The 24,895-nt window shown below is 41.2% G+C and overlaps 2 protein-coding genes across 2 annotated transcripts; both read right to left on the bottom strand.

Annotated features, from left to right (window-relative positions):
• Nucleotides 1-619: 619 nt before the first annotated feature.
• ap5s1 (adaptor related protein complex 5 subunit sigma 1) lies at nt 620-5,879 on the bottom strand. Its single transcript, XM_072365640.1, has 3 exons — nt 5,584-5,879; nt 2,639-2,930; nt 620-1,845 (listed from the first exon to the last, which is right to left on the bottom strand). Exons 1-3 carry the CDS (start codon nt 5,763-5,765, stop codon nt 1,717-1,719), a joined length of 603 nt encoding a protein of 200 aa, XP_072221741.1. The 5' UTR covers nt 5,766-5,879; the 3' UTR covers nt 620-1,716.
• A 4,089-nt stretch (nt 5,880-9,968) lies between these two features.
• On the bottom strand, nt 9,969-17,512 carry cdc25b (cell division cycle 25B). The gene is made up of 15 exons (XM_072365442.1): nt 17,002-17,512; nt 16,743-16,840; nt 16,244-16,292; nt 15,042-15,083; nt 14,833-14,866; nt 14,492-14,623; nt 13,628-13,744; nt 13,386-13,526; nt 13,100-13,177; nt 12,817-13,005; nt 12,143-12,247; nt 11,989-12,051; nt 11,768-11,866; nt 11,377-11,628; nt 9,969-11,082 (listed from the first exon to the last, which is right to left on the bottom strand). The coding sequence occupies exons 1-15, from the start codon at nt 17,208-17,210 to the stop codon at nt 10,942-10,944; spliced, it is 1,749 nt and encodes a 582-aa protein (XP_072221543.1). The 5' UTR covers nt 17,211-17,512; the 3' UTR covers nt 9,969-10,941.
• Nucleotides 17,513-24,895: the final 7,383 nt, after the last annotated feature.

Here is a 24,895-nt window from a genome sequence, read left to right as displayed (position 1 = left end):
TTTCAGAGAAATGTGTTTTTTGTTTGTTAAAAATAAAAAAGAGACCTCACTGAAGAGATGAACCAGTGTTGTGTCTGCACATAACAGACAACATAGCAAGGAATCCATTCCAAAATGCTACATTTGTCACTGTCAGCCTATTGCAAAGACACAAATATAAGGAAGACACAGTTTGACAGACATGAAAAAGTATTCTGCACAAACAAGGTGATTTCCAGATATTAGCTGAAAACATTGCACGTGAAGGACAAAGTGTCAAGCCTAAAAACTATCTTCAGCACATGAACAGTATCTGAAAGGGATGTACTTAAGAAAGAGGGGGAAAAAGAAAAAGCTGACCCAGCACCTGAGAGATACATGTGGACCTTCACTTGACTTGCTACTGTTCACTGAAGCCTCATCAGAAATGGTCTCCATGGAAGGGTGGCTGTCAAGAAGCCATTCTTAACACTGTTTTTGCCTTTTATTTCCATGAATGTTTGCACAGCACTGCACGTTTTCCTGACAATATATTTAGAAATTAGGCATGGCTCAAGACTTTGTAACAGTACTTTGCTACAATCAGACATCAGTCAGTTGGTTTACACCTTTATTAAGTTTTATTTAGTTTTATAGTAACCGTAGTCTGTGAAACAACTGATGAAACACTGAAATGCTGCACACTGCATGCAACGCGTCCAAGTTTTCCCGTTTTTTTTAATATTCAACATTGAATCCCTTGTGTCCACAAACTTTCAAAGAATGCTTCTTTGGTACTACGAAAGAGTTGATGAATCTCTTTAATGAAGGAAAAAATGAGCACATTAAAGCAATTGTTGCTCACATTCAGACAGACTGCTAAAAGTCAAGTTTTGTTGGCAGAAAAAAGAAAAGAAAATGTAAAAATAAAGGACAGGAGGGAGATGCAGTCAGCACAACAGATGTTCACAAGATAAACAAGAATACATTTTTTGTGTCAGGATGTCTGTGATGTGGTTGTTTTTGTCATATTTTGTGTTTTGATCTGCATTCTGAATGCCAACATCTGTGCGTTCCCTTCATTATGACTTCATATGTGCCGTCATTTTCTGCCATTTCCATTCTACTCATAACAGGGACATTTCTGCTTCAGCCGACAATAAACAGGTCCCACTTTGATCTTTCTTTGCTATCACAACATGACTCATACTTTGTGCTGCAGTCTGCTTTCTTCCTTCTCTTCAGCTCTGTTAGAAAGCAATATACACAATAAGACTTCATTAATGTGCACACGCACACACACACACACACACACACACACACAAAAAAAAAAGGTCAAATCTGACTCCTCAAGGCTCCACTGTGACAATTCAAGTATGGCAAATCAGATAAAGGACAGGCTTTGATCCTGGCATGTGAGTCCTAACTGACCCCTTCAGTTGCACTCTTTAATCTGCCACATTTTCCTTTCCACTCTTTAATTTGACAAACACAATTTGAAGTGAAGCCTCCCACACGGTAAGCAGCCAACAGTGAGCTGCACGTGGCTGACAGGAGATGTTTCCACACTCTTTGTTTCCACATCCAGCAGCATCCACATCCAAGCAGCCAGAACCTCTGCTTCTGATGCAGAAATGTCACCAAAGCTTGCTTGAAGGTTTCAGCAGTCACAGCGAGCAGTTGTTGACCTCAAACTGGAAGTCAGACTGTAGGTGAGAGACTTGGCCTCAGTGAAACGGCAGCTGTGGTCACTTTGGTTCATTTGGCCATGTAGGCTGCGACTTCCTTCTCCAGACTCTGGGCAAAGCGGTGGTTAAGGAAGAGGAGCTGGCCGTGAGGCAGCAGGCGGCTGAGCAGAACATCAATGCGGCTGCTCTTCAAGAGGACCTGGAGGGAAAATGCCATTGGTGACAAATCGCATTTAATTCTGATACAACAAAAGTGATGAAACAAAAATTAAAAAAACTTCACAGTGCAAAGCCTCAAAAGACAATATATTGTGGAGCCTCTTGTCTGTTGGGCTATGCCTCTATGATTCTGGGACATCTAGCCACAACTCCATCAACGTCAAACCTGATGGTTTCTGCTTCTCAATTCTGACCCATTTCCATAAGCCCATGCTCATGAAAAACATCCCCACTGCATGATGCGGCTGCCACCACGCTTCACTGGGGGTATGCTGCCCTGCAAATGACTGAAGGTGTTTCATTGTGGCCTCATTTGACATGATTTTTACACAATTTCTTCTTTTATTTTCAGTTATCTGCAGCTGACTCAGCGTAACCTTCAGTAAGGATGATCAGTTGTCTCTCTTCGTGTGGGGCAGCAAAGTCCCTCATCCCACAAATTCACATGATGTTCCACATTTTGATATCTATATGTCAAAAGCCAACACCGCAGGACAATTTTTAGAAAAAAGGAATATGGGTGGGATAAGACTATTGATGGGAGATGGGAAAGGTGCGTTCAAAATAATTTCTATAAGTTCCTACAATGTTACAATGCCTAATCTGTAATGTATAGAGTGTTTTTAGTCAAAAACTTTTGAAGTTAGACATTGGATCTAAACTTTAGATTTTTGGGTTTGAAGCATTAAGATATTTACCCCTCACAACAACATGAAGGCTCTCTTTATCAGTGTATGAACACAGCACACATGCCTGTTAGGTGTTTCACTCACCTCGCTGCCCTGCCCCAGCATGTGCAGCTCCTCCAGGCAGTGTCGGGTCAGGTTCCTCAAGGTTCCCTCAGCCAGCAGCAGGTTCTCGTGTGGCTCACAGACCAGTGTGAAGCCCAGGCTCTGGACCCCAAGCCAGAGGGCACTCATCTCTTCAGAGAAGGGGTGTCCCGATCTCAGTCGCACCACTCCGCTGTCAGCATCCTGCAAGAGCAGAGCCTCCTCGCCAGGAGCGTGGTCCACCAGCAGGCGACCAGAAGCCTCCCGGGACAGAGAGATGGCGCTGAGGACCTTCCTGAGTCACAGAGGCACACTGGGTATTATCTGACCTGCTATTTTTCCTACTTAACTTAAAAGCTTTTATAGCACAACCAAGTTATTTCACAAGAAAACACACTCACTGGAAAAAGATAACAGCCTCATTACTTTGGCATGTTGGATCAAAACGGTAATGAAAGTCTTTTCCACCGCAGGGAGTGAGCAATCTCCTCAGACAAACACAAACACCAACAGGAAAGAAATGAGACGACTGCAGAGAAGACTGACAGCCTCCACCGCTGCCTCGATGATTCTCAGCTGGCAGTTTATACTGTGAAAATCAGGTCTCCGTTTTGCTTTTGGGTTGCAAAAAGAGGTGCTAAAGCAACCGCGCTCTCAAGGTCTTATCTTCTGATTAACTTCATTCAAAGTGCTCTGGGAGGTGAGGCAGAAATCCTTTCCACCTATGCGCAAACATCCCAGAAGACACCTCGTGTGAGCTTTCTCTCACAGCGGGAAGAAGCTCGAGCAGGTTTGCTGTTTATAACGAGGAGGGAGACCAACATTCAATTCAATTCATCCATCCATCCATCCATTCAATTTTATTTATATAGCGCCAGATTACAACAATTGTCATCTCAAGGCACTTAAGTAATATAGTCCAATTCAAGCCAACTGGAATTCAATTCATTGTAATTATAATCCAATTAATTCATATGGAGCCAACATGAGCTTGAGTTGTCAAAAAGTTGAAACTGTCACTGAAAGCAACATCTGAGTTTAAGGTAGACGTGGAGAAGGAAACCTTAATCATGTTATTATAGCATCACCAGAAGAAGCCAAAGAAATGGGATCTTCGTAAGTGTGAAGGCGTACAGCAGTGTGTAATGACTGCCTTCTGCAACACACAGAGCATCTGAACATCCAGCTACGTAGCATGTTGCTTTCTGAAGATTCAACTCTGGATATTAATAAAAAAACGAGGGAATATCAGGGGAAACTTCATCATTCTGAACAAAGACAATACTCTGTGGAGGAATAAATACAAATGCTTATCTTCTTCCCAGTAAACATGTCTGCATGACACAACAAAAACTCATTGTTAAAAAGCTTATTATTCTAAAGCATATAAACATGTTAGTTCAACCAAAACGATCTTAAAACCAGAATAACGCACACAGATGATGCCGTTGGAGTTTCGCTCCTGCATATATACGCCCGGTGCGTTGCTCGGCTGGCAGGGTGCTCGGAAGGTCGGTGGTTCGATCTCCAGCATCTCGTGGAAATGTTGTATGAGTTTTTGTTAATAGGTGAATGAGAAACGTGTAAAGTGCTTCAAAGAACTCAGACAAGGTTAAACAGACACAATGGAAGCGTTGAGCACTTAACTAGAGGCGCTCTGCCTGCTTTCCTTTTGTTTCTTTTTGAAAAAACAGTGAAGTGTAAGTGTGTGTTAATACAGCCAAGTTCCCAATAAAGTCAGAAAATTATGACTGCAAATCAGCCCATTAATAAAATTCAGATTTTTTAACCACAGCGTTACGTGACAAACTGACCATTTAAGACATTTTAAGACGTCTGTACGGTGAATTCAGTTACAGTCACATGCAAGATGATCTCCCACAGAGAAGGTTAGAAGCAGCAGGATATCTTGAATACATTTTCACAGTTCGCTGTGTTGCAGCGTCTGACACACTTCAGTTAAAAACATGATTCCCCTTTTGTGCATGTATACTAGGACATGGACAGTGATCTAATTAAATGGCCTCAACTGTGCATGTAACCATGCTGAGTGTAATCACGGTGGATAACGAGTGTAATAATACACTGGTTTTTTTGTTTTTTTTACAGAATATAGGTGAAACATTATTCCTTTATTATTAGGGATCCGCACATAAATGATATGCCGACAATGTCCCGACATTGTGGACTTGCGTTTTCTGTTGGAAAACACAAACAGATTATTAGTGAATATAAAGGCACAAATGCCCATGTGTTGATCTCTTATCTCAAACCGAAACTGCTCCACAGCATCCATCAAGGCATCCCATCCATTTTCTACTGTTTATCTGTGGTCAGGTCGCTGAGGCAACAGGTCCAGGAGGGACACCCACAGTAATACTTCCAGCTCCTCCTGGGGTATCCCAACGCGTTCTCAGGCAAGAGGGAACAGCTCACCCTGAAGTCTCCTCCCAGTTGGAGGTGACCAAGAGGCATCCAAATCAGATGCTGTACCAACTCAGCTGTGCTCAGTTTCATGGAAAAACACTGAAGTAAGATTTGACACCAAAAGACTGAAGTTACGTTACATTTTTTAGGATTAGTGGGACCAAACCAAATAGACACAAAATAACCACAAAGACATTTTTTGCCTATTGTGAGTCTCCAGCTGCATACTTTACGAAAGTTTTACATAATTTCGTGTCACTTTGTTGTTTTTGCATTTATGAAAGAGTCCCCCGTCTCTCTCCTCTGTTGGACCACTCAGTAATGGGTCCATGCTTGGAATACATGGTATACAGTGGTCTGAAAACAGCTAAAAACAGTACCAACAGAGACACACGTCAGAACCGACTGATGTCAATCTTCTGCTTTGTTCTAGCTGCTGGCATGTGAATGAAGACCGATCCGCAGTGTCCACTGTTACAATTAGAGGATGTTTCAGTGGCTTTACCGCAAAACGCGCTCACCTTGCTACCACTAGCATCTTCTCCTTCTGCAGGAGCCTTCTCTCCTCCGGGCTGCACTCCCGGTGTCGCTCAGACAGGAGCGCCTCGTCTGGACCGAACACCCGGGAGTAAAGCACCCGGGTCTCCCCGGAAGACAGGGCGGCCACGGGACACACGGTGTGGATCAGGAAGCACCGCACCATGTTCTTAGAAGTGGGGAAAATCACGACAACACGGCTTATGTCGTCTAACAAAGTGTGTACTCTCTATCTGCTGGTTATTCACTTCCGCGTTGATCAGCTGACCGCTCTCGTCCACCGTTGCATTAAATCATTTAAACCACCAGAGGGCGCCCGCAGCCTTGTTTCTCCACTTTTTTAATGAAGAACTCGTGCTTTGTCAGATTAAACACTTTTTTAAAATGTCTTTTCTGGTTTAATAGCAAGAAAATAATAAAGCTGCTTTATTGATTCATTGTTTGTTTGGAGTTGTGTTTTTGATGTCTAAATGCTGCCTGTGTCTGGGGGTCTTCAACTTTTGCTCGTTTTCTACAGCGAAATGCCACCGAACAGAAGATATTTAATTTCATACAAAAAAAAATGTAAATACAAGCTGGGATAAGCGAACGATTCGTCTTTGCAAGATTCTGCTCCAGGTCGATAGGTTTTTAGAAGAATTTTATCTGAAAATTTTTTTTTTAATAAATGTCCAGAATCTGACAGTGACATTTCAAACAGCTTGCTTTAACTTCTTTGTGGTCATTTGAACGTTTTGTAGTAATATCTACATTTAATTGACTGTCTTATTCGTTTACATCACAAACTAATCAGAACGATCAGAATCAAAGCATCAAATATCAGTGGAAACCCACCCGCAGGCTCAGTGGAGCGGTGTGGTCTAAGCGGGTGGAATGGCCCCTGAAAGACAGGAGGCTGCAGAGAGGATGAGTGAGAGCAGAGAGCTCCGGGGTCTGAGCAGCAGACAAACAGAGGCAGCTGTTAATCCAGCAGCTGCTGGAGGTCACGCTTCTTTACTCGGAGACGCCCTGCTCAGTGTGTCAGTGTGTGTGTGAATAAACTGCCACAGCACCTTCCTGTTAACCTCTTCATCCTCAGCCCCGCACAGAGCAGCTGAGACTCAGTGAACGCGCTGGTCCTGTGCTTGTTTCACTTTGAGAGAATGTCCAAGAGTTTATTGTAAGCAATCGATTTGTTAACTGACAGAAAATAAACCGGCAACTATTGTGACTTTAAGGTTCTTTCAAATTACTTTGTCCCCCTTAGTGGATTTATTTTTATTTTTTTAGGCATGTTAATTAAAAAAATAAATAAATAAAAAGCGTTGAGGGGACATCACTTTGGGCTCCAGATCTTCATTGAAATAACATGTTTGACATGATGTTGAAAGGGTTTCAAACCACTGAGTAGAATCAAATTCACCTGTTTTTTTTTTTTTGTTTAATCCCTACAGACAGACAGAGGCAGAAACAGATAAATCAGATGCTTTTTTACTTTTAAAACCCTAATCCTGACTGAACCTCAGAGCAGACAGAGGTGACCTCTCCGAGTGCAGCTATTAGTTTTATGCATGGGTACAATATTTGCATCATAAGCAGTTACACAGAAGTAGAAACGCATAAAGGATGATATGAGCATAAAGTATCAAAATGATTCTATTATGTATGTTTATGTGTGCTCGACATTTTCAGTTCAGGAATAGAAATGGAGCATTTTTACAGCGTGGTGTAAGAACTTTCCCTTTAGTAAAGCATCTGAGTATTTGGTTCAAGTTTTGTCCAAATGGTCGTGTTAATCAGATTTGCTTTTCATATGCCATCGAAACAAAAATTCACAGTATGCAAAGGACAGACTACAGTAAGAATTGGCATAAATTTGGTTCTATATCCTGTTTAATTCAGTGACTTTTTATCCAGGACCAGTCCAAACTTATTTAAATGCTATTTTTCAAACACATATTTCAAAACTAGTGCTCTACATACAAGCAATTCATAATTGCTTTGGTAATTCCCTTAACTCTCTCTGAACCAAACTTTGTATCACAGCTGTACTTTTTGTATTTGCATATCTCTCCCTCTATGATGCTTAATATCAGTAAAGAATCAAAGAATCTGGAGGAATTTCTTTTTTATTTGCATTTTGTATTTTTTGGGACATGATTGTTCTCTTTGCTTAATATGAGGCCATGACTGGCTGTTTCCACTGATCTGAAAGAAAAAAGAAAAAAAATTGTGCCATCACTTCATCATTGACTAATTGACAACACCAAGTTTAATTTAGATTTTTTTTCAGGTGAGGGAAGCAACATCGACTGTCCCAGCTGCTTACGTGAAGCTTTTCGTGAGAATGTGTGTGGGTGAGAAGTGTTTCTGCAACACCTTGGTAATGATTAACCAAGACCAGTTTGAACACATTATTCCTCAGCAGTGAGGAATCAAATTGGCGGGATCACGCAGGTAATAATTGGATAAAAATCATTGAGAACACAATGTGAAAGTTGCAGACCCCGCAATAGCTGTTTGATTTGATCAGATTTACAACATAGAGCTCATAAACCATAAGGGATGTGCAGCAGCTCGTGTCATGATCACCACAAAAAAGGCTAAGCAAGTTTCAGTGTTTTTGAGCTTTGAGTCACATTTCCCTGTGATGAAACAGCTGAATAAGAACAACAGGATGTGGGTGAAAGGAAGGGTGATCAGCCAGCTACACGGACCAATAACAGAGAGGCCCGCTGGTTTGAAATAAAGGAAGCTAAAAACAACACACAGCGGGCGACTAAAATATCTTTTTATCTGCTGTGCGTTCCCAGCATGGTGATGTGAAAACATCCTGAGTGTGAAATTACCTCAAACCAGAGCGACAACGTGCACAGAGCAGAAACAAGCGGGAAAAGAATGTCTGTAATCTTCGAAAACACCCAGAACCAAAGGTTGTTCTTGCACAACCACAAACCCCACCCATGCTTTGAAACCCCGTGTTGTGCTGCATGCTTCACTTGTCAAGTGGTGAGGCCTTTGATTTACAGGCTGGTTTGACAGTTTCCCATCAATGTGTACAGACAACGGGTCACAGCAGAGTGGTGACACCCAGGCTGGAGGGGTTTTTGTGCGAGGGCAGTTTTTGAACGGCTCGTAAGCTGCCTGCAGGACCCAAAGGTGGGGTGTAAAGGTGAAACCACAGGATGGGTGGGGTAGTATTTGAGACACTCTGCAGGGTGCTGGCATATGTTCCCAGTGAGATGCTCAAAGTGCAGAACAATAGCTTTGAAAGACAAATACATTTATAAACGCATCTGGAAAACAAGATAATTAAACCATTTAAATCTTTCAGTTTAGAGCTTCTAAAATCTATTCTATGGGCAAAAGTTCCCAGTTTTTACATAACGAAGTGTCAAAAGGTCGCTTTGTTCAAGTTTTCTTAAGGGAAAAGTTCTGAGGATTGGTCTAAAATCTAAAAGCAACAGCTAAAGCAGAGGAGGCTCATATTGAAAGGGGCATTATGTATACCTCACACAAAGTACAGGTCCAAGGCCTTTTATATGGTATGTTAGTCATTTTACATGAATAAAAAAAGGTAGAAACCCAATCATGAATATAAATCCACTGACAATTATGTGTAAAGACAACTGAAAAAAAAAAAAAAAAAAAGATTCAGACCCCCCCCCCTCTCTTAGGTGCACATGACAGCCAGTGAGACACATTTTTCACTAAGAAACTGTTCTTTAGAGCTCAGCCAGCAGAATGCAAACAGAGGGCCTCTTTCCCACAGCCGAACGGCCTCTGAGAAGCTGTCCGAGTTCAAACTTTGGCAAAGTGCCAGATGGCAGATTTCTGCCTCCATGACCTTCAGTTTATCAGATTGGTCACGTTTCTACAGCACGTGGTGGCTCTGAATTGGTTTCCACCCCTTTCCCCTTCCTGCAACACAACTGTTAACCTCCTGTCAGGACATGTAAAGCTGCCAGGCGCTGCCTCCACAGAGAGGAATGTGTGTGTGTGTGTGTGTGTGTGTGTGTGTGTGTGTGTGTGTGTGTGTGGGCACGTGCTGCAACAAAGAGGCCACTCCCGAGGCTGGCTGAGCGAGGGAGAATTTGAAAAAAAAAAAAAAAAGAGAAAGAGGAACTGCTCTGTGCAGGAATACTCAAGTCCCAGCCAAGCAGAGCTGCAGACCGAACACAGCAGTTGTGTTATTAATGGAGTTCAAATGTGGATGGCAGAGTCTGCTCAGTGCCCAAGTCTGAAAACTGAACTGACATTTTTGCGTTACGTTATACCAGAGAAAACCCCCCTCAGAGATGACACAACTGGTTGTTTACGCATTCAAAGTTCAACAGAGAAGAGCAGCTTCACAAGCCTTTAAAAAGAAAAACAAGCCACTAAGCAAGCCGTTTGAATGCACATTGGATCTTTATTTCAGCAGCTCCCCCACGAGCCTGTACCAAAATATTAAAGCCACCCGACTCATTTCAAACTGACATTAGTTCTGCAGAGGGCAAGACGTCTTATCTGCGAAAATCAAGGAGTCAAAGCAAATCATAAGATGATTTTCTCTGATCAAAAATCTCCTCGCCGACCTGCAGCATCAGAAAAAGAAAAAGAAATCTCACTGCACAGTTAACAGGTAGTTTTGGTTTGCTTTGGTTTCCGACTGAGAAAACAAATCAAGTATTGCAACCGATCAGGAAGGAGAGGAACATAAAGAAAGAAAGAAAACCATCTCTGCTTTCATCTTTTACGGGTCAATAAATTTACCAATCAGCATTTCTGGAGAAAGATTCACAAGAATAAACACTTCTAAATAAGGGTTAACTCATTTAAAAAACAAAATAAAATAAAAAAACATACAAAAAGTAGTATCAAAAAAAGCACCTCACCATTTCAAGGTTTTAATGCAAGTGCTTAGATAAAGTTCAGACAAAAACTGTGTAGTTTGGTTGGATTATTGCAGCCCAGCACTGATTTGTGCTTCAGGTGTGTTTAAAAACCATTTTTAAAAGAAGACTGTAAAACAGGAAGTAGGTCCAAGTGGTTTAAAGAAGGAAAAAAAAAAAAAAAAAAAAAAAAAAAAAATCGCCTTTTCAAACTCTGTTTGCTGGACCTTATTTAGGCCAAAAAGTATCTTTAAAATTTGTATAAATAACTAACTTTGCTATAGCAACATGAAACTTACGGGACTTTAAGGGGAAGAAAAAAAAACAACCCATTTATAAAAAACTATGTATGTATGTATGTATATATGCCCTTTTCTGCTGGTGGAACACCAAAAGGTATTTCCTGGTTGGTGGGGTGAGGCCTTGGGCTCAGTGAGGAGGTTGGACTGAGTGTTCATGGGGAGGCGGTTTGGAAGGATGAGGAGGCGCTCACAGGTTCTTCAGACGGCTGTACATGTCTCTCTTGCTGCGCTCCCCGGCCCAGGTGCGACTTTTGAGGCGAAATTTCCTCAAGTCCTCCTTGAACTCTTCGTGGTGCATGGGCCTGTAGGACTGAGGTTCACACTGGGCCTGTGCAGAAGAAGGAGTACATGAATTCAGAGCACCGAACGTACGACTGATCCGCTATCAAGTTCAGATGTGACAAACTGGAAAAGGAAACCGCTGCCAAGTTTGAGACCAAAGAAGGCGAACTGACCCAAAAAAATAAATAAATAAGGAGAGTGAATTTAGCTGGAGTAAACATTCTCTGGAACATCCTCTTATAACCTGGAGGAAGGTGAAGATCTAACTGAAAAGCTCCTGAATGGACTATAAACTTCAACTTAAAACAGATGAGCTTTCAGTAGAATCCTAAAAACCAACCTGAAAATGTGGGAAGAAGTCTTTGTATCCACCCTTAAGGATGTAGAGCTCAGGGTAGTGGAGTTTGGGATACTCGTTCAAGTTCAAAGCGCGGTCTCGCTCCCTGACGAATCGGCACATTCGAGGGCCGCGCTCCGACGAGAACTCGCAGTGGAAGATGATGACCACTCGTTTCTCTGGGCTGGAGGGGACGATGGGGGTCTTGAGGAGGAAATCCTCCACTTGGTCCTCCTGGTGCAGGTTCAGTGCACCCTGAGACAGCAAACACAAGCCCAGAAAAGTTGAACTCAGAAAGCCAGCACACAAACAGAAGCTTTCAGCTTACAGACCCTTAAGTCTGATACTTTTTGCACTCCGGCACTGTCGCAGTCTTTTCTACAGGTTGACTCACTTTTATGTGTCCGCCTTCAAACTCGTAGGGGTAGCGGCAGTCGATGACAATGACTTGCTCAACTATATGATCAAACTGGTTGGTCAGCGCTGCCATCATCTTGAAAAAAAACAACAAACAAAATGCTGTTAATATTTTATTTTAAAATGAATCCGACAGGGAAAAAAAAAAAGACATGTTCTGTGCTGACTAAGCGTCGTGCAAGGCTGGCGTCCACTCACCATCTCTGAGGTAATGTATTTGAGGTCTTGATGTTTTCCCTTCACTGTGGGGAGTACGAAAGGCTAAAAAGACAAAAAAAATTTTTATCGGATTGGGAATGCTGTTTCACTTAGATAAAAGCCACACAGCTGAGGAGTTTTCACTCTTCCTTACCTTAGTGAAATCACCTATTAGCTCATTAGAACCATCCACCTTGTCGAGCAGCGTTTCAATGTCTGTCTGACAGAAAGACTTGGACCTCTGGAGCAGTGAGGTGCTCTGGAAGGAGAGACAGGAAAGGCTTAGGAGGCAGTCAAGGAGACAATATAAGATGGTCTGTAAAGCCAGCCAAAAGCCACTGAGCCTCATTGGCTGTTTCAGCGGCCATAAACAGGGGGTTTCATTTCTACACTGACAGCAGGTCTTCGGTTTGCCCAAAATAACTTCCTGCATTCCGAAGGCAATCGTACAATATCACACCGAACATATGACTTTAGTTAAACGTCTTCTTATAAAAACAGTTCACAGCCAGTAGCTGATGTAGTGGAGACAAGATTCAAAGGCATGTTTGGAAGAGTAATTCCAGAACCAGAAAAGCATATCTACTGTGAGCAAAGTAATTCATTTCAGTGACGTTTGTTCATTTTCTGCTGGTTCAATGAGTTTGTTGCTGCGGTTTGTGCTCATCCAGATGGAAGAAAAGTTTTTACACCCCAGAAATGTTTCACCAACTGTAATTTCACCAGCTGACTTGGTTTAAAATCCCGCAGTGAGACAACACCCCTTTGTGTGCCACAGAGGGGGTGTTTATGTGTAATTCTGCGTTGCATGGTGGGAACGTGACTCACCATTCTCGGGGATTCGGGGTTTTGTTCCAGGGTGGTGACCTGTGTTCCCGCCAGGCTACGGCGCCTCTTCACCCTCACAGGCGTGTTTTCATCCACGGGGCAGTCCGGACGCTTTACAGAGAGACGGGACATCGGACTGGGCATGGAAGGTGAGCGGAAAAGGTTTCGTGGCCGACACCGCATGACAGGCTAAAGATAAAGGAGTAGGGAAAATATGAAATCCTGACATTCAGTTTTGCTTTTCTCAACCTTAACTAATCAAGAGGATGGTGACTAAACTTACAGAGTCTTCTCCTATGCGGTCAGCCATCAGTGGGGCAGTGAGCAAGCTTGCCATTCCCATCGGCATCCCAGAGTCATTCTGTAGACAACACAGAATGTCCACATTGCACTTTTTAAAAAAAATATTCCATATGAGAAGAGAGTGCATGTGGCTTCATAAAGATGAAAATCTCTACTCCCCCCCCCCCAATGTTCAGTGGAAGCATTATTTCCCCACCGTTGTACAGTCAGAGCAAAAACTATGCAAGGAATATAAAAGGCCCGTGCCAATTTCTCCCCAGTCTAACCTCCATGTTGTCGTCGAGAACGTCCAAAAAGCCGTCGTCGTCGTCGTCGTCGTTCATAGAGGAGGTGAGGGAGGAGCGTCTCAGAAACATGGGGCTGGAGTCGAAGAGGTCCAGCTGCTGGACTGGAGGAGGTGAGGAGAGCTGGACAAATGGGAAAAGGGCAGAAAGGTGTCAGCCTCCTTCCAAAGCCAGGTCACAACCTGCACAACAAACACAGACAGATTCTTCACATGCTCACATACCATGAGAGCTGGCGCCGAGTTGGGACGGAGGGCAAAGGCGTCCTTTGAATGTTCGCTGTTGGAGCGCACGCGATACCGCGATGCGGGCTTGTATGGTTTTTTGAATTCAAAGCCCTCCTGAAAAAAGAAAGAAATTCTAAATGCCAACAACCAGTAGGTCTAATAGATGAAAACTTGAGTAAAACTAATACTAATAGTATTACAACATTTCTGCAGGCATTCATTATTTGTTCCAAATGTAAGCTTCGGTGGGGAAAATTATATCCTCCATGCCCACCTACTTTTAAACACCTAACATGGACACGAAACTATTCTAACAATAACTCTGACTCAAACAAAATTGAAAGAACCAAATTGTAACCTGAAAGATGCAATGCCTTCGCCATGGTAACATACAGTCTTTGGGTAAATGCACAAAATAAAAAAAAAAACTCCAATGCTGACAATGCTGCCTTCTTACAGTCAAGGAGGGACACTTAGAGGCAACAAATTTAGGATCATTCTGTGCATCTTTAGTGTTTGTCAGAGCACCCACAATCCTTTGTGCATGTCAGACACTTCAGGTGAATCCTGATCCATCCAACCAATATGCATATGGAATTTTGTTTGTTTTCTCCATTAATTTGTTAGTATCCCGTGTTCCATCAAAAAGGCAGTAAAGGACATATTTCCAGTCAAATTAGCTATCAGGTAATCAGCTAAAAGCTGTTGAACAGCTATGCCAGTTTTCTTAATGCAAAGAAAGAGTCTTACTGGCATAAGGGGGGACACAACTTGGTTCCATCCAACAAAGTAAGCATACTTTTGGAAGCAGAGTTGTTGAACACATTGTCAAAAACTGAATGCTACAACACTAACATTTACCATGTTCTCCTTGTTGTCGCAATGAGAGGTGGAGGATGCATTCATTTTGGAGGGTTGTTGGCCGAATATTCCATAGCGGTTAGAATCCGTTTCTTGTCCCTTCAGAGATGGACTGAAACAGAGCAGCTGGAGCTGGGAGTGGGAGGAGAGAACAGGGGCGTTAGAAAAGGCTAAGAGACCATAAAAAACCTGTTCTCTGCAATTGTGTTCCAAACATTTGTGTCAAACTTTTTCAGGTTCCATTTCAACTGCATGTCAAGTAAACTCAAGCCATGTTTGTCATTTGTCACAACATGGGAAAAAAAAAAAAAAAAAAAAAAAAAAAAAAAAAAAAAACTTACTGGCAATGAGTTGATTCTTCGAATTGGCATCTTCCTATAATTAATAAGAAAGGAAAGGAATGAGCTGCAATCAAAACAAATTAACAGTCAGGTGTCTTTTTTTGTTCCTGTGAGGAATTAACACCTCCAGAGACAGCAATGTCGTTTGAGTGAGAGGCCGTAACAACCAAACACCGATTACTGACGTTACGGATCGGAAAGCAACTTACTCGTTAAAAACCCGGCTCGACTGTTGTATGGCCTTTTCAAATCTGTAACAAAACAGAGAAGGTGTTAAAGAAGTGTGCAGGAAATGTAGCGAAGAAAGGTCAGACTGCCTTAAAAGCCAGTGTCACAACACTGTACATTCAGAAACTACAAAGGATCCGGAGCTCTTTTGAAAAACCGCGGGGAACGGTTGGATTTGAGGAAGCTGTATGAATGAAAATGGAGGAGAGGTGGTCTTTGCACTGAAGTACCGGTAATACCCACCTGTATGCTAAACAAGTGGAGCTGAGAGCTCAGTGTGCTGCTCAGGGGGATGGGAGAGGAGAAGGGATGTAGAGAGCTAATCCACCATATGCCTGCTGGAGCCAACGCTGCCGAGCCTCTCTTCTGCAATAGCCCTTTGTTTGCTGAGGGGGGAGCGTGTCCCACTCAAGGCAGACCACAAGAGGGGAAAAGCAGTTGTTCTCTATGGGTGCCCTCATTTCTATAGCATTGATGCAGAAAAACTCCAGCCGCCCCCTCCCTTTTTTCTATTGAAACAACACAGCATAGGAAGAGTGTGCCAAAAACCAAGGGGGGTGGGTATCATTAAACCCAAACGCAGGGCATGTCCTCCCCCAACCTGAAAAACTCCTAGCAACCCAACAGCTGTAAAAGGAAGAGAATGAGGTCCTCAGCACCCAACACTGCACTAAAGGAACTCGCATCAGACAGCAGCAGATGTCGGCAGGGACTCACCCAACCAAGAACTAAGAGGCCACCCATGATCAGACAGCTGAGGATACGCTGACAAACTGGTCAAGATAACATTGGCAAGCACAACTGCTGCAAACAAGTTTCACTGGGACTTGCACTCAGTTTAAGGCAAATATCAAGCCTGTATTTGTGCCAACAGAAATGTAACCAATGTAATATGATTATGCAGCACATCAGACTGTGTTTTTTCCACAAGAATACAAAGAAAGTTAATCTCTTAGGGTTTGTTGGCTAATCTGATTTGCAAAAAAACACGAGTGAACCAGTCATCTTAAAGCCAACGGAAGAAACAATAATCCTGCAGATGAGAAACGGTGCTTGGCTCAGCTGAACTCATGCATAGGGTGGGGAGGTGGAGGCTCAGAGGGGTGAGAAGAGGGGCAACACTCACAAGTTGACTTATTAGATAAGACAGGGGTGGGGGGGTGAGGCAGACGGTAGAACTTACGTGTCCTCCACCTCATCATCCAGAGGGCTGGGGAGATCCAAACCGAGGCCTGAAGGAGGGAACCCACATTTCAAAACTTGACAAATAGCAAACAATCAGTTAAAAAAAAAAGAAAAAAAAAAAAAGAAAAGTCTTTGACTTGATATTTTATCATTTATTTTTCTTAGCTTTTTAAATATCAGGTAAACTAAAGGATTAAAATTTCATAAACTCAAAATGCCTTGATTAGTACAATCAACCATCCAAAAAACCAGAGCAATTTAATCACATGAGAGGAGGAGAATTGATCTTGTTCTACGTAGTGATCAACATTTCTGCCTGACAAGTAAACATTCTTAGTTTTCTGCTAATCATTTAAGTCATGCATTCCTACAAAGATTTAACAAACCACTGACTGGCATCCGTGAGAAATCATAAGTAATAAATCAACATTAAGCCCTCTGGCATCAATGCTAATAGCATCAATAAACACAGATAATGGAAATAACCGGGGGCTTACCAGCATCAGATGAGACGTCAGAGGCAAAGGAGGGAACCTTCTCAAGGGGGGGATGCTTTCTCCTTTTCGGGGTATCACATTGGCTGTGTGGATGTTCGCTTAAAAGGAAGAAATAGATATATAAATGAGTGAAGAGAGCACAAGTCAATTTTCCGCATGCCAAGTACGGTTCAAAATAAACGAATAGGCTTTGTTTATCTCTTGGAAAACTTTAAACGTAAAGCATGCGAGATAAAACACACAATTTCAATAATAGTACCTTCCGAGCCCAGCTAAATTGTTCATGTCCAGAGCTAAATTGGTGACCGGAGACAGCACAGCCGCGGGTCCAGGGGAGAACAGATTCCTGCAGTGCGCGGTCTTTGTGCTCAGGTCCGGCAGGGTGAGCGAGGAGAGCCCGGGGATCGCATCGGGCCTACTTTTAAAAGCGGTGTTAACGGGACTAGTGCTGCCAATAATGGACTCCATCTTTTTCTTGGTATCAAATCTAGACAAGTCTTGCAGGCGGTATTATTTACTGATAGATCAGAAAATGCCAATTAGCAACGCGGTCCAAAAATCACGCTAACCCGGAAGCTAACCAGTCAGCTAGCGAAAATATAAGAAAACATTTTTCAAAAATACGATCCGAAACACCGGTTGGAAGTGATTCGGTGGCTCCGAGTGAAATAAAACTTTCATCCGGCCTGGTTAAATTACTAGAGACACATAATTGTTCTTTAAGTCAGAGAGCTACCGCACAATACATTCTCTCTGACAGCCCCCTGGTTTCTGAGAAAAACCAAGAAGCTACTTGTATTTATGTTCAAAATAGAAGCCCAGGAGCGGCAAATTTTTGGCCAATCGGGGCCGTTGTATCATCCTCCAAACCAATCAGCGCTCAGAACGACTCTCTGTTGTTGTTCCCTTACCGGATGGGGACGAGCAGGATGTGACAAAACACTTTAAAATTTTCATGTCTTTTGTCCTCAAACTGTGAGATGTGAACTTTTTTTTATACCTTTATATTATGCATTTTGAAAAACGCGCGTTTAGAGTGTTTGTGTGGAGTAATTTGCCGACAATAATTTAGAATAAAAATCACTCAAAGTGCTGCAGAAAAATGTCTGTGGTTACAAGTCTTTGTTCATTAGCATGAATAAAGATACACTGATGTAATCATAACTCAAGTGCTGTGGAACTTGTTCAAACAAACTGACATAGAGATTTCAAATTCTTATTCACATTAATAAAGCAATGTGAATATTTTTAACTGTCGTCTACAGTTAAAATGTACTTTAGGTATGACTAACTTGTACAGTCAGTAGTGGAGAAAGTACATATCTAGAATGATCAAGACAACTACAAAGTGTAAATACTCTGCTACAAGTAAAGGTTTTCTATTTAAATAGGTTAATAAAGACGTTGAAAAAGAAAATAAAACATTTCTTTTGAAATTCTGAGATATCAGAGAAGTGCAAAGTGGCATAAAGATTTTAGACAAAGTTCCTTAAAATTCTAATTTAATACAGCTCCTAACTTAAGCTTTTACATTTCACCAGTTCAAATACTAAGAGCACAAAAACACAACATGAGTCCTGTAGCACAAGCACAGCCTTGTCTTCATGAAGAACCTCCTAAATCTCTTGTGACTTCATCATTTGTGTGCTAAATGGCAGGCAAGCTCATTTGCCTCCCACGCAAAGTAACTCAGACAAAAGAGATCAGTTCCTCACTCGTGTAACAGGCTGCATATGTATGAAGGACACAGGGCACATACTCTTTGCTTTCTGAAATCATGCTAAATTCATGTACAAGAAAAGCAGTGTGAATGGTGAGAGAAGAAAGTCCATATTCAGCTTGAATGATTGCAATATGGAAAATGATGCCTGTGCTTTATGTTTGCGGGTGCTTGTGTGTCATTGTGTGGGACGTTTTCAGGTTTTAAAGTGGTTATACTTCAATTTACCTTCATGAGACATCAGTTGCTGCTTTGCATGTGAGCAAAAGTGCAACGATTTTCAAGTCAGTTAGATCTGAACTGACCTATTAAGAAATTCAATTTAAGTTTAGTTGACAACTTTTGATTCCACTCCATAAAGAGGGAATTGCCTTATGGACTCTAGTTTCACCCTATTTGTGGTATAACTTTTTATATTTACAGTATTCTGGTACTTGTAAGTCTGACCTAAAGCATTGTATATATTTTGACTTCATTGATTCTCCCTTTTTATTAGATTATAGATGTAAAAATTAGGTTATAAATGGATAATCCTCAGCATTGAGTCGTGGTATCTGGTTGTGATTGTCTCATGCAGGGCAAAGTTCTAAGAGATTCTAATTTACAGAACCACTGGCATGTAACCAGTTCAACCAGACTATAGAGGCTGTTCAACTGACAAAACAACGACAGCTCTTACAGGTAAAAATGCAACTTAGAAGCTTCACTATTTCTTTCTGCATATTTGAAATAATTTGTGTTTGATAACTTTTTAAAGATTCTTCCCTTAAGAAGTCCAGCTTTCCGTGCAGTGCACACATTTTTACTGGATTTACAATGCTGAAGGCACAATTAGGCACAATTCAGAATCTGATGACTTATTAAGACGGCATCACCCATTTTAACACAACAACAGTGCTTTAGTGTTCCAACAAGATGGTCTTTCAGCATAATTTTCAGCAAACCTGTGAATGTGAGCAGGGGGTGTACCGACCTCTCGCTTGTGGAATAACCACTGTCCAGTGAAGCACTCTTTGTTCAGCTGAAGTATCCATGAGATTGGCATTATAAATGTAAAAGAGGTTTAATGAACTTCCCTGGAGAGGTGAGAGCACAAGTCTGTAACTCCCTGCTCCACACCCTACATCTGAAAAGGGGAGACAAACAGGGGAATGTGACTCACATCAAACAAAATCACCTCAAATCCTGACACACTCAGTTTCCACCAAACCTGCACTCACACCAACAGACAGATAATCCATCCATTTTCTATATCCGTCGGTCGGCTCGCAGGGGGGCTGGAGCCTATCCCAGCGGTCATCGGGCGAGAGGCGGGGTACACTCTGGACAGGTCGCCAGTCAGACAGATAATTTAGATCTAAAATCTGCTTTTTGTTTTCTCTGCAAGTTATTAAGGTCACAGTGAATCACAGTGATTGTTGCAGCATGTCCGTACTTTTAGGAAAAATGCGGCTCATTCCAGCCTGAAAGTTTTTCCTCTCTTACAAGATATGTATCAGTGTTTGACCTGTAACTGAACTATCTTGAATTAAATTGTGCTATACATCCATTTATTGTCTTTTTTGTGGGTAGAGACTGCCACTTTCTTTAATTTATGCTTGATGAGTAGTAAACTGTTTTCTGCAGGTTATGGTGTATGGTGCATGGTGATATGGTGTAATTAGGACACATAACTCTTTATTCTCCACAAATGATCCCGTGATTATGTTGCACTGTTTTCAAACGCATTATTAATAATGATTGGCTGTAAAACTACAGGGATGGAGGCTTTTCTCTCAATCACAAGCCCACAACTGCCATTTTTTTTGGAAATATCATATAGATCTGGTCGATCTCGAGCCATTATCAGTTTCTCTTCAGTTTCTCTTCTCTACATGGTCATGAAGTTGTGAAGGTGATGCTTGTTTTGGAGAAATTAACAAACTGATGAAATGTCAAGAAGTTGACAGAGTTTAATAGTGTTGATGGTGCTCACACACACCAAAAAACCCAGAGAAAGACGTACACAGATGCACCAGACGTGCCCCAGGGCCAAGTGTCAGTTTGGTTCAACTGCCCAAAGAGAATCAAAATGTTGATTCCCAGTTTTCTATATTGAGTTTTGGCTTCAATGAAGAGTGACATAGGATTTTTATATAAGTAGCAATGCCAAAAAGTAAAGATAATAAAATGTGTAGTCTTGCATTCATCATACTAATTCAGTAAAAGTACAATAAAAAGAGCCAAAACAAACCCAGAAAATCATAATTAGACCCATTAAAATAGCAGCAGAATAAACTTTAAAGCAACATTCAAACATTTCTAATTCTTTGCTCTTTGGCTCCCTCTACAGCTGTGGGATGTGACACCACTGTCATAAAAACACATTTTTATGTGAGCCCTACAAATCCACAGTCATTTACATACATTTTTTGTCATGGTGAAGAAGCCACAAAGACGCTATTGAAAGCTGACTAAAATTTCAAGCATCCAAAACACAAAGTGATGTAGTGCTAGGCTGGAAACCAAAGTCGTGAACTTGTTTGCTCAGCCCTTGAGCACTCTGGGGCAGATTCAGACCCAGGAATGTGTGCTTCAAAACGAGTCAGGAGCATACAGCTTTAAGGATCACATACTTCTCTAGTGAGTGGGTCTACATGATGTGATTAATTCGATTATAGCTATAGTTGGATTATGCTCCTTATATGAGCAAGGGTAATTATCCTTGGATATATGGCAGTGAATTAATCGAATCATTGGCACAAAGCATGTCATACCCCGGTACGATAGGTGGCGCTGTACCTATTTCAACTGGTGGTAATAGAGAGACTTCCAGTTGACGTCTTCACCACCAGCAACAACAAACTCAGGCATTTGAGAAAGACGGCGAACGAAGAGCAAGATGAGGCTACGTCACTCTACATTTCTTTTGTGATGCATGCGATGCACAACGGCGCATTCTCCATCGCGTTGTTTCTTTCTTTCTGACGGCTGCGACAACAACAGTAATATCGTCTCCTTCCACTTCCGGGTGACGACCCCGGGAAAAAATCTTAAGCATGCGCAGAATGCAAAGTCCAATTCACCACGTGCTTTACCGTCTACAAGCACGTTTAGTGTGACTATCAACCGAGTTATCTCTGGGTGTTAATCCGACAGCAAGTAACCCAGTCCAATTTTTTGTCAGACTAATAACTCATTTGAGTTATTAGATTAACTTAATAATTCAGTCTTATTGTAATTTAGCCATTAATCCGATTTTTACAGTGCCATGTAATCCCACTGAGTGTTGCTTTAAGTATCAAAAGTTGTCGTTATTTACATATAGTAGAAAGGCTTCAGCCAGATATATTATTACATAATTGTATGGAAGGGGGAGTCTGTGAAACTACTTTGTTCATGGCTTTGTAGTATAATGCCTAACAATGAATAACTTCTTTGTATAACTATAATTTTGGATGTCAAACTTTTACCTATTTAAATTATTGCTTTCTTCAATATAACTTCGGTTTTGACATTCATTTTTCAACTCAATCTGAAATGCAGTGCAAGATCCCAGCCTAAAGAGGAAATATAAGAAAAATATTTTTCAAGAATTTTTGCTCAGTCAGAGAGACACTGGGCAACTGACAAACAACCTCAGAGGTCAGTGGTCAATGAGCCACTGATTGGACACTTATGAGTATTTGCATTTGTGGAAATGCATTGTTGCAGCAACATTAACATTGACACTAGTTCAAACATTTCATTAGCATGGTGACAGCTACATCACAAAGCATGCAGACAGTAACATGCATGGTCAGAGGAGACCTGACTGTTACCTCAACCAAAAGCCTGACACCACAAACGAGCTCATTAACAACATTGTTCACTAGAAGAATCTATTTTAGCACCATATGTGTTCTGTGGTGTCATAACGAGTGTTTATGGCCCTGTGACATTAGGTGGAGAGAACTAAACATTTCTTTGCTGTCCTCAGTCCAAAGATAGGTTGTATGAGACAGATTTCTCTCCTTTTGTCTCACTCTTTTGTAGCCATGCAGATCACAAAATAGAAATACAAACTGTGTGACACACCAATCACAGCTTCCCCCATGAATGCAGTGATAATTTATTAGTTAGATCTCTTCCGAAAAGGTAGGACTAGCATTAGTAATTAGTTATAAATAGAAACAAAGATTATTGATGAAATAATACAAGCAATTGAACTAACAAACAGTGCATTTTCAAATTCAGGCATTCTAATGAATTTAATATATTTTACTTTTAACATAATACATTATATTTTAATCATGATATAATAATTCAAAATTTTCAAACAATCTTTTATTACTTCCTGTCTCATAAAAAAACTGATTCGATTCTAATGAGTGTAAGTTTTGCAGCTGGAGCTAGCTTGGTTTAGTTTAGCCCCATTAAGACCAGAAAGAGAAGAAAAATAGCTCATTTAGACTTTACTGACTAACATGCTATAACTTGTTGGTTCCAAGTTGTGGATTTAAAGGAAGTTGCATGCTGGATAATTTTTCTTGCCAGGCAAGAAACTCCTCCCAAAATCACAGCTTAAAAGGTTTAAGTTAATTTACCATTGCTTGAGCAATTTCTGATGTCAACACAGCACCAAAAGGGAAAATTCACATGTATGCAATGTTTGACAGTGGGTGGGCTTAATGTTTGGAATAGCAGCAATAATCAGTCTCAAGTTCATACATGTGATTAGTAAGGTGATCTGATTGGCAGGCGTCTTCACTGCCACTTGAAAAAGTTAAACAAATCTCAACTTTTTCACTGCAAACTATCCCAGTGAAGAAATGGACCCAGAATTCAATTAAGCAACGCAAGACGTTGCCTCATTCAAAGTGAATGTGAAGCAAGACAGCGAGAAACCTGAAATGTATATGTATGAATCTGGCCTAACTGTTTACACAGGTATTTCAGGCAAGCTATACTTAACTGCAGTTTTCTTTCCAATAGATACTGGCACAAGATATATTTATAATGCCATATAACCCCACAGACCTGCCTCACTGTAGGTTTCCTACAGGTAAACAGAATCATTGATAATCTGAGAATGTCCTGCTAAAATCATAACCCTGTAGGCCTACCCACAAGTCAATCTCCATCTCATCTGAGAACTTCATAATTTTCCACTCTAAAGAAGAATGATGGGTACATATGCGTGGAGACGATCAGTGAGCCGCTGCTTCCCCCATCCACGTCTGGGGTTTCTATGCATACCGGTGTTCCCTTTCATTCTCTTTGTAGGTATAGCTCAACTCCCAACAGTAGGTACCCTCCCAACAAACACCTCCAGGAGGAAGAAGCAAACATCGGCTGTGCTAATGGACTTCAGCTCAGAGTGAAAGAGCTCCAGCCTCTGGAAATGAATTCTGGAGGGAAAGAGACAAAAGACGAAGAGGGGACGAAGACGGGAGGCTGCAGTTAGTGGGGCTTAATGAAAGGAAGAAGGAGGAGAAGGTGGGGGTTTATAGATTGAAGTGACAAATCCTGACAAGGCTGTGAGTGTTTTTAAATTTTTTGAAGCTACATTGGAGAAAAGGGAGGAAATGTGGGGTAAAGGGTTTAAGGGAGACAAAGGGCGGGAGACATGATTTTCTTTTGTTTTTCAAAAAACTTTGCACAGCACTTAAGAACTGCATTTTGTGCAAACATTTGCAATAAAAACGATGTCTCCTGTTATTAGTATTCATTAAATATGAAAGAAATTGATATTTTTTTATTACAATGCCAAATGATTTAATAAAACAGCATTCCTGTCTCAGTGCTTCATTTTTTAATAATACCACAGCACAAAACACAAGCAAACACGTTTCATAGATTTGGACACAGTTTAATGTCTCTTCAAAAGTATGATAAAAAAAAGTCATCTCCACCCAGCTCAATGGGCTGTAAATTTATAAATGTGAAAATTGAACAAATTCATAAATTAATGTTGTGCTTATGTGTTAAGAAGCTTGTTAAGAGTTTAACTGTTGCTTTCAGATCCAAACTGAGGGGGAGAAAAAAAAATGGTAAAAATGTTTGTGCAAATGCTATCAGTTGCTAAAAGCCTTTCAATTAGCTGATCTTAATCTATGCAGATTACTGTTGACCCCAGCTCAGATCACCATTATCAGTCACAGGTACAGTTTGAAAATGTAAAATGTATCATAGGAGGGGACAGAGAGGTGATTTGAACAATTTATATGCAAGATATTCATTTATCTCTTTCAATATGGGAAAATATCACAATAGAGGAACTGCAGTGAAAAATAATAAAACCCAACCCTCATTTAGCTTTTTCTGCATAAACACTTGATATGTTGTCTGTAATATACTGTTGTATGATGGGCAGACATAAGGACAATTTAGGTGCTTCTAAATGCCTATAAAACATACCTGTGTTGAAAATAATCAAATGACTTATGGGAGTGTACACCTCAGGTCAAATAAT

Source organism: Leuresthes tenuis, unplaced genomic scaffold, assembly GCF_036924035.1.
Source record: "Leuresthes tenuis unplaced genomic scaffold, fLeuTen1.0.hap1 SCAF_15, whole genome shotgun sequence".
Lineage (NCBI taxonomy): Eukaryota > Metazoa > Chordata > Actinopteri > Atheriniformes > Atherinopsidae > Leuresthes > Leuresthes tenuis.
This window is presented reverse-complemented; position numbering and strand designations above follow the sequence as displayed.

Excerpts from the sequence above, each read along its gene's own strand:
- cdc25b (XM_072365442.1), bottom strand. The coding sequence starts at position 17,210 with ATGGAGTCCATTATTGGCAGCACTAGTCCCGTTAACACCGCTTTTAAA. Across the intron at positions 14,867-15,041 it reads TCGAGCCGGGTTTTTAACGA|GAAGATGCCAATTCGAAGAA; the intron begins GTAAGTTGCTTT and ends TATTAATTATAG. Across the intron at positions 13,745-14,491 it reads GCGACAACAAGGAGAACATG|GAGGGCTTTGAATTCAAAAA; the intron begins GTAAATGTTAGT and ends TTCTTTTTTCAG.
- ap5s1 (XM_072365640.1), bottom strand. The coding sequence starts at position 5,765 with ATGGTGCGGTGCTTCCTGATCCACACCGTGTGTCCCGTGGCCGCCCTG. Across the intron at positions 2,931-5,583 it reads AAGATGCTAGTGGTAGCAAG|GAAGGTCCTCAGCGCCATCT; the intron begins GTGAGCGCGTTT and ends TCTGTGACTCAG. Across the intron at positions 1,846-2,638 it reads TGCTGGGGCAGGGCAGCGAG|GTCCTCTTGAAGAGCAGCCG; the intron begins GTGAGTGAAACA and ends TTTTCCCTCCAG.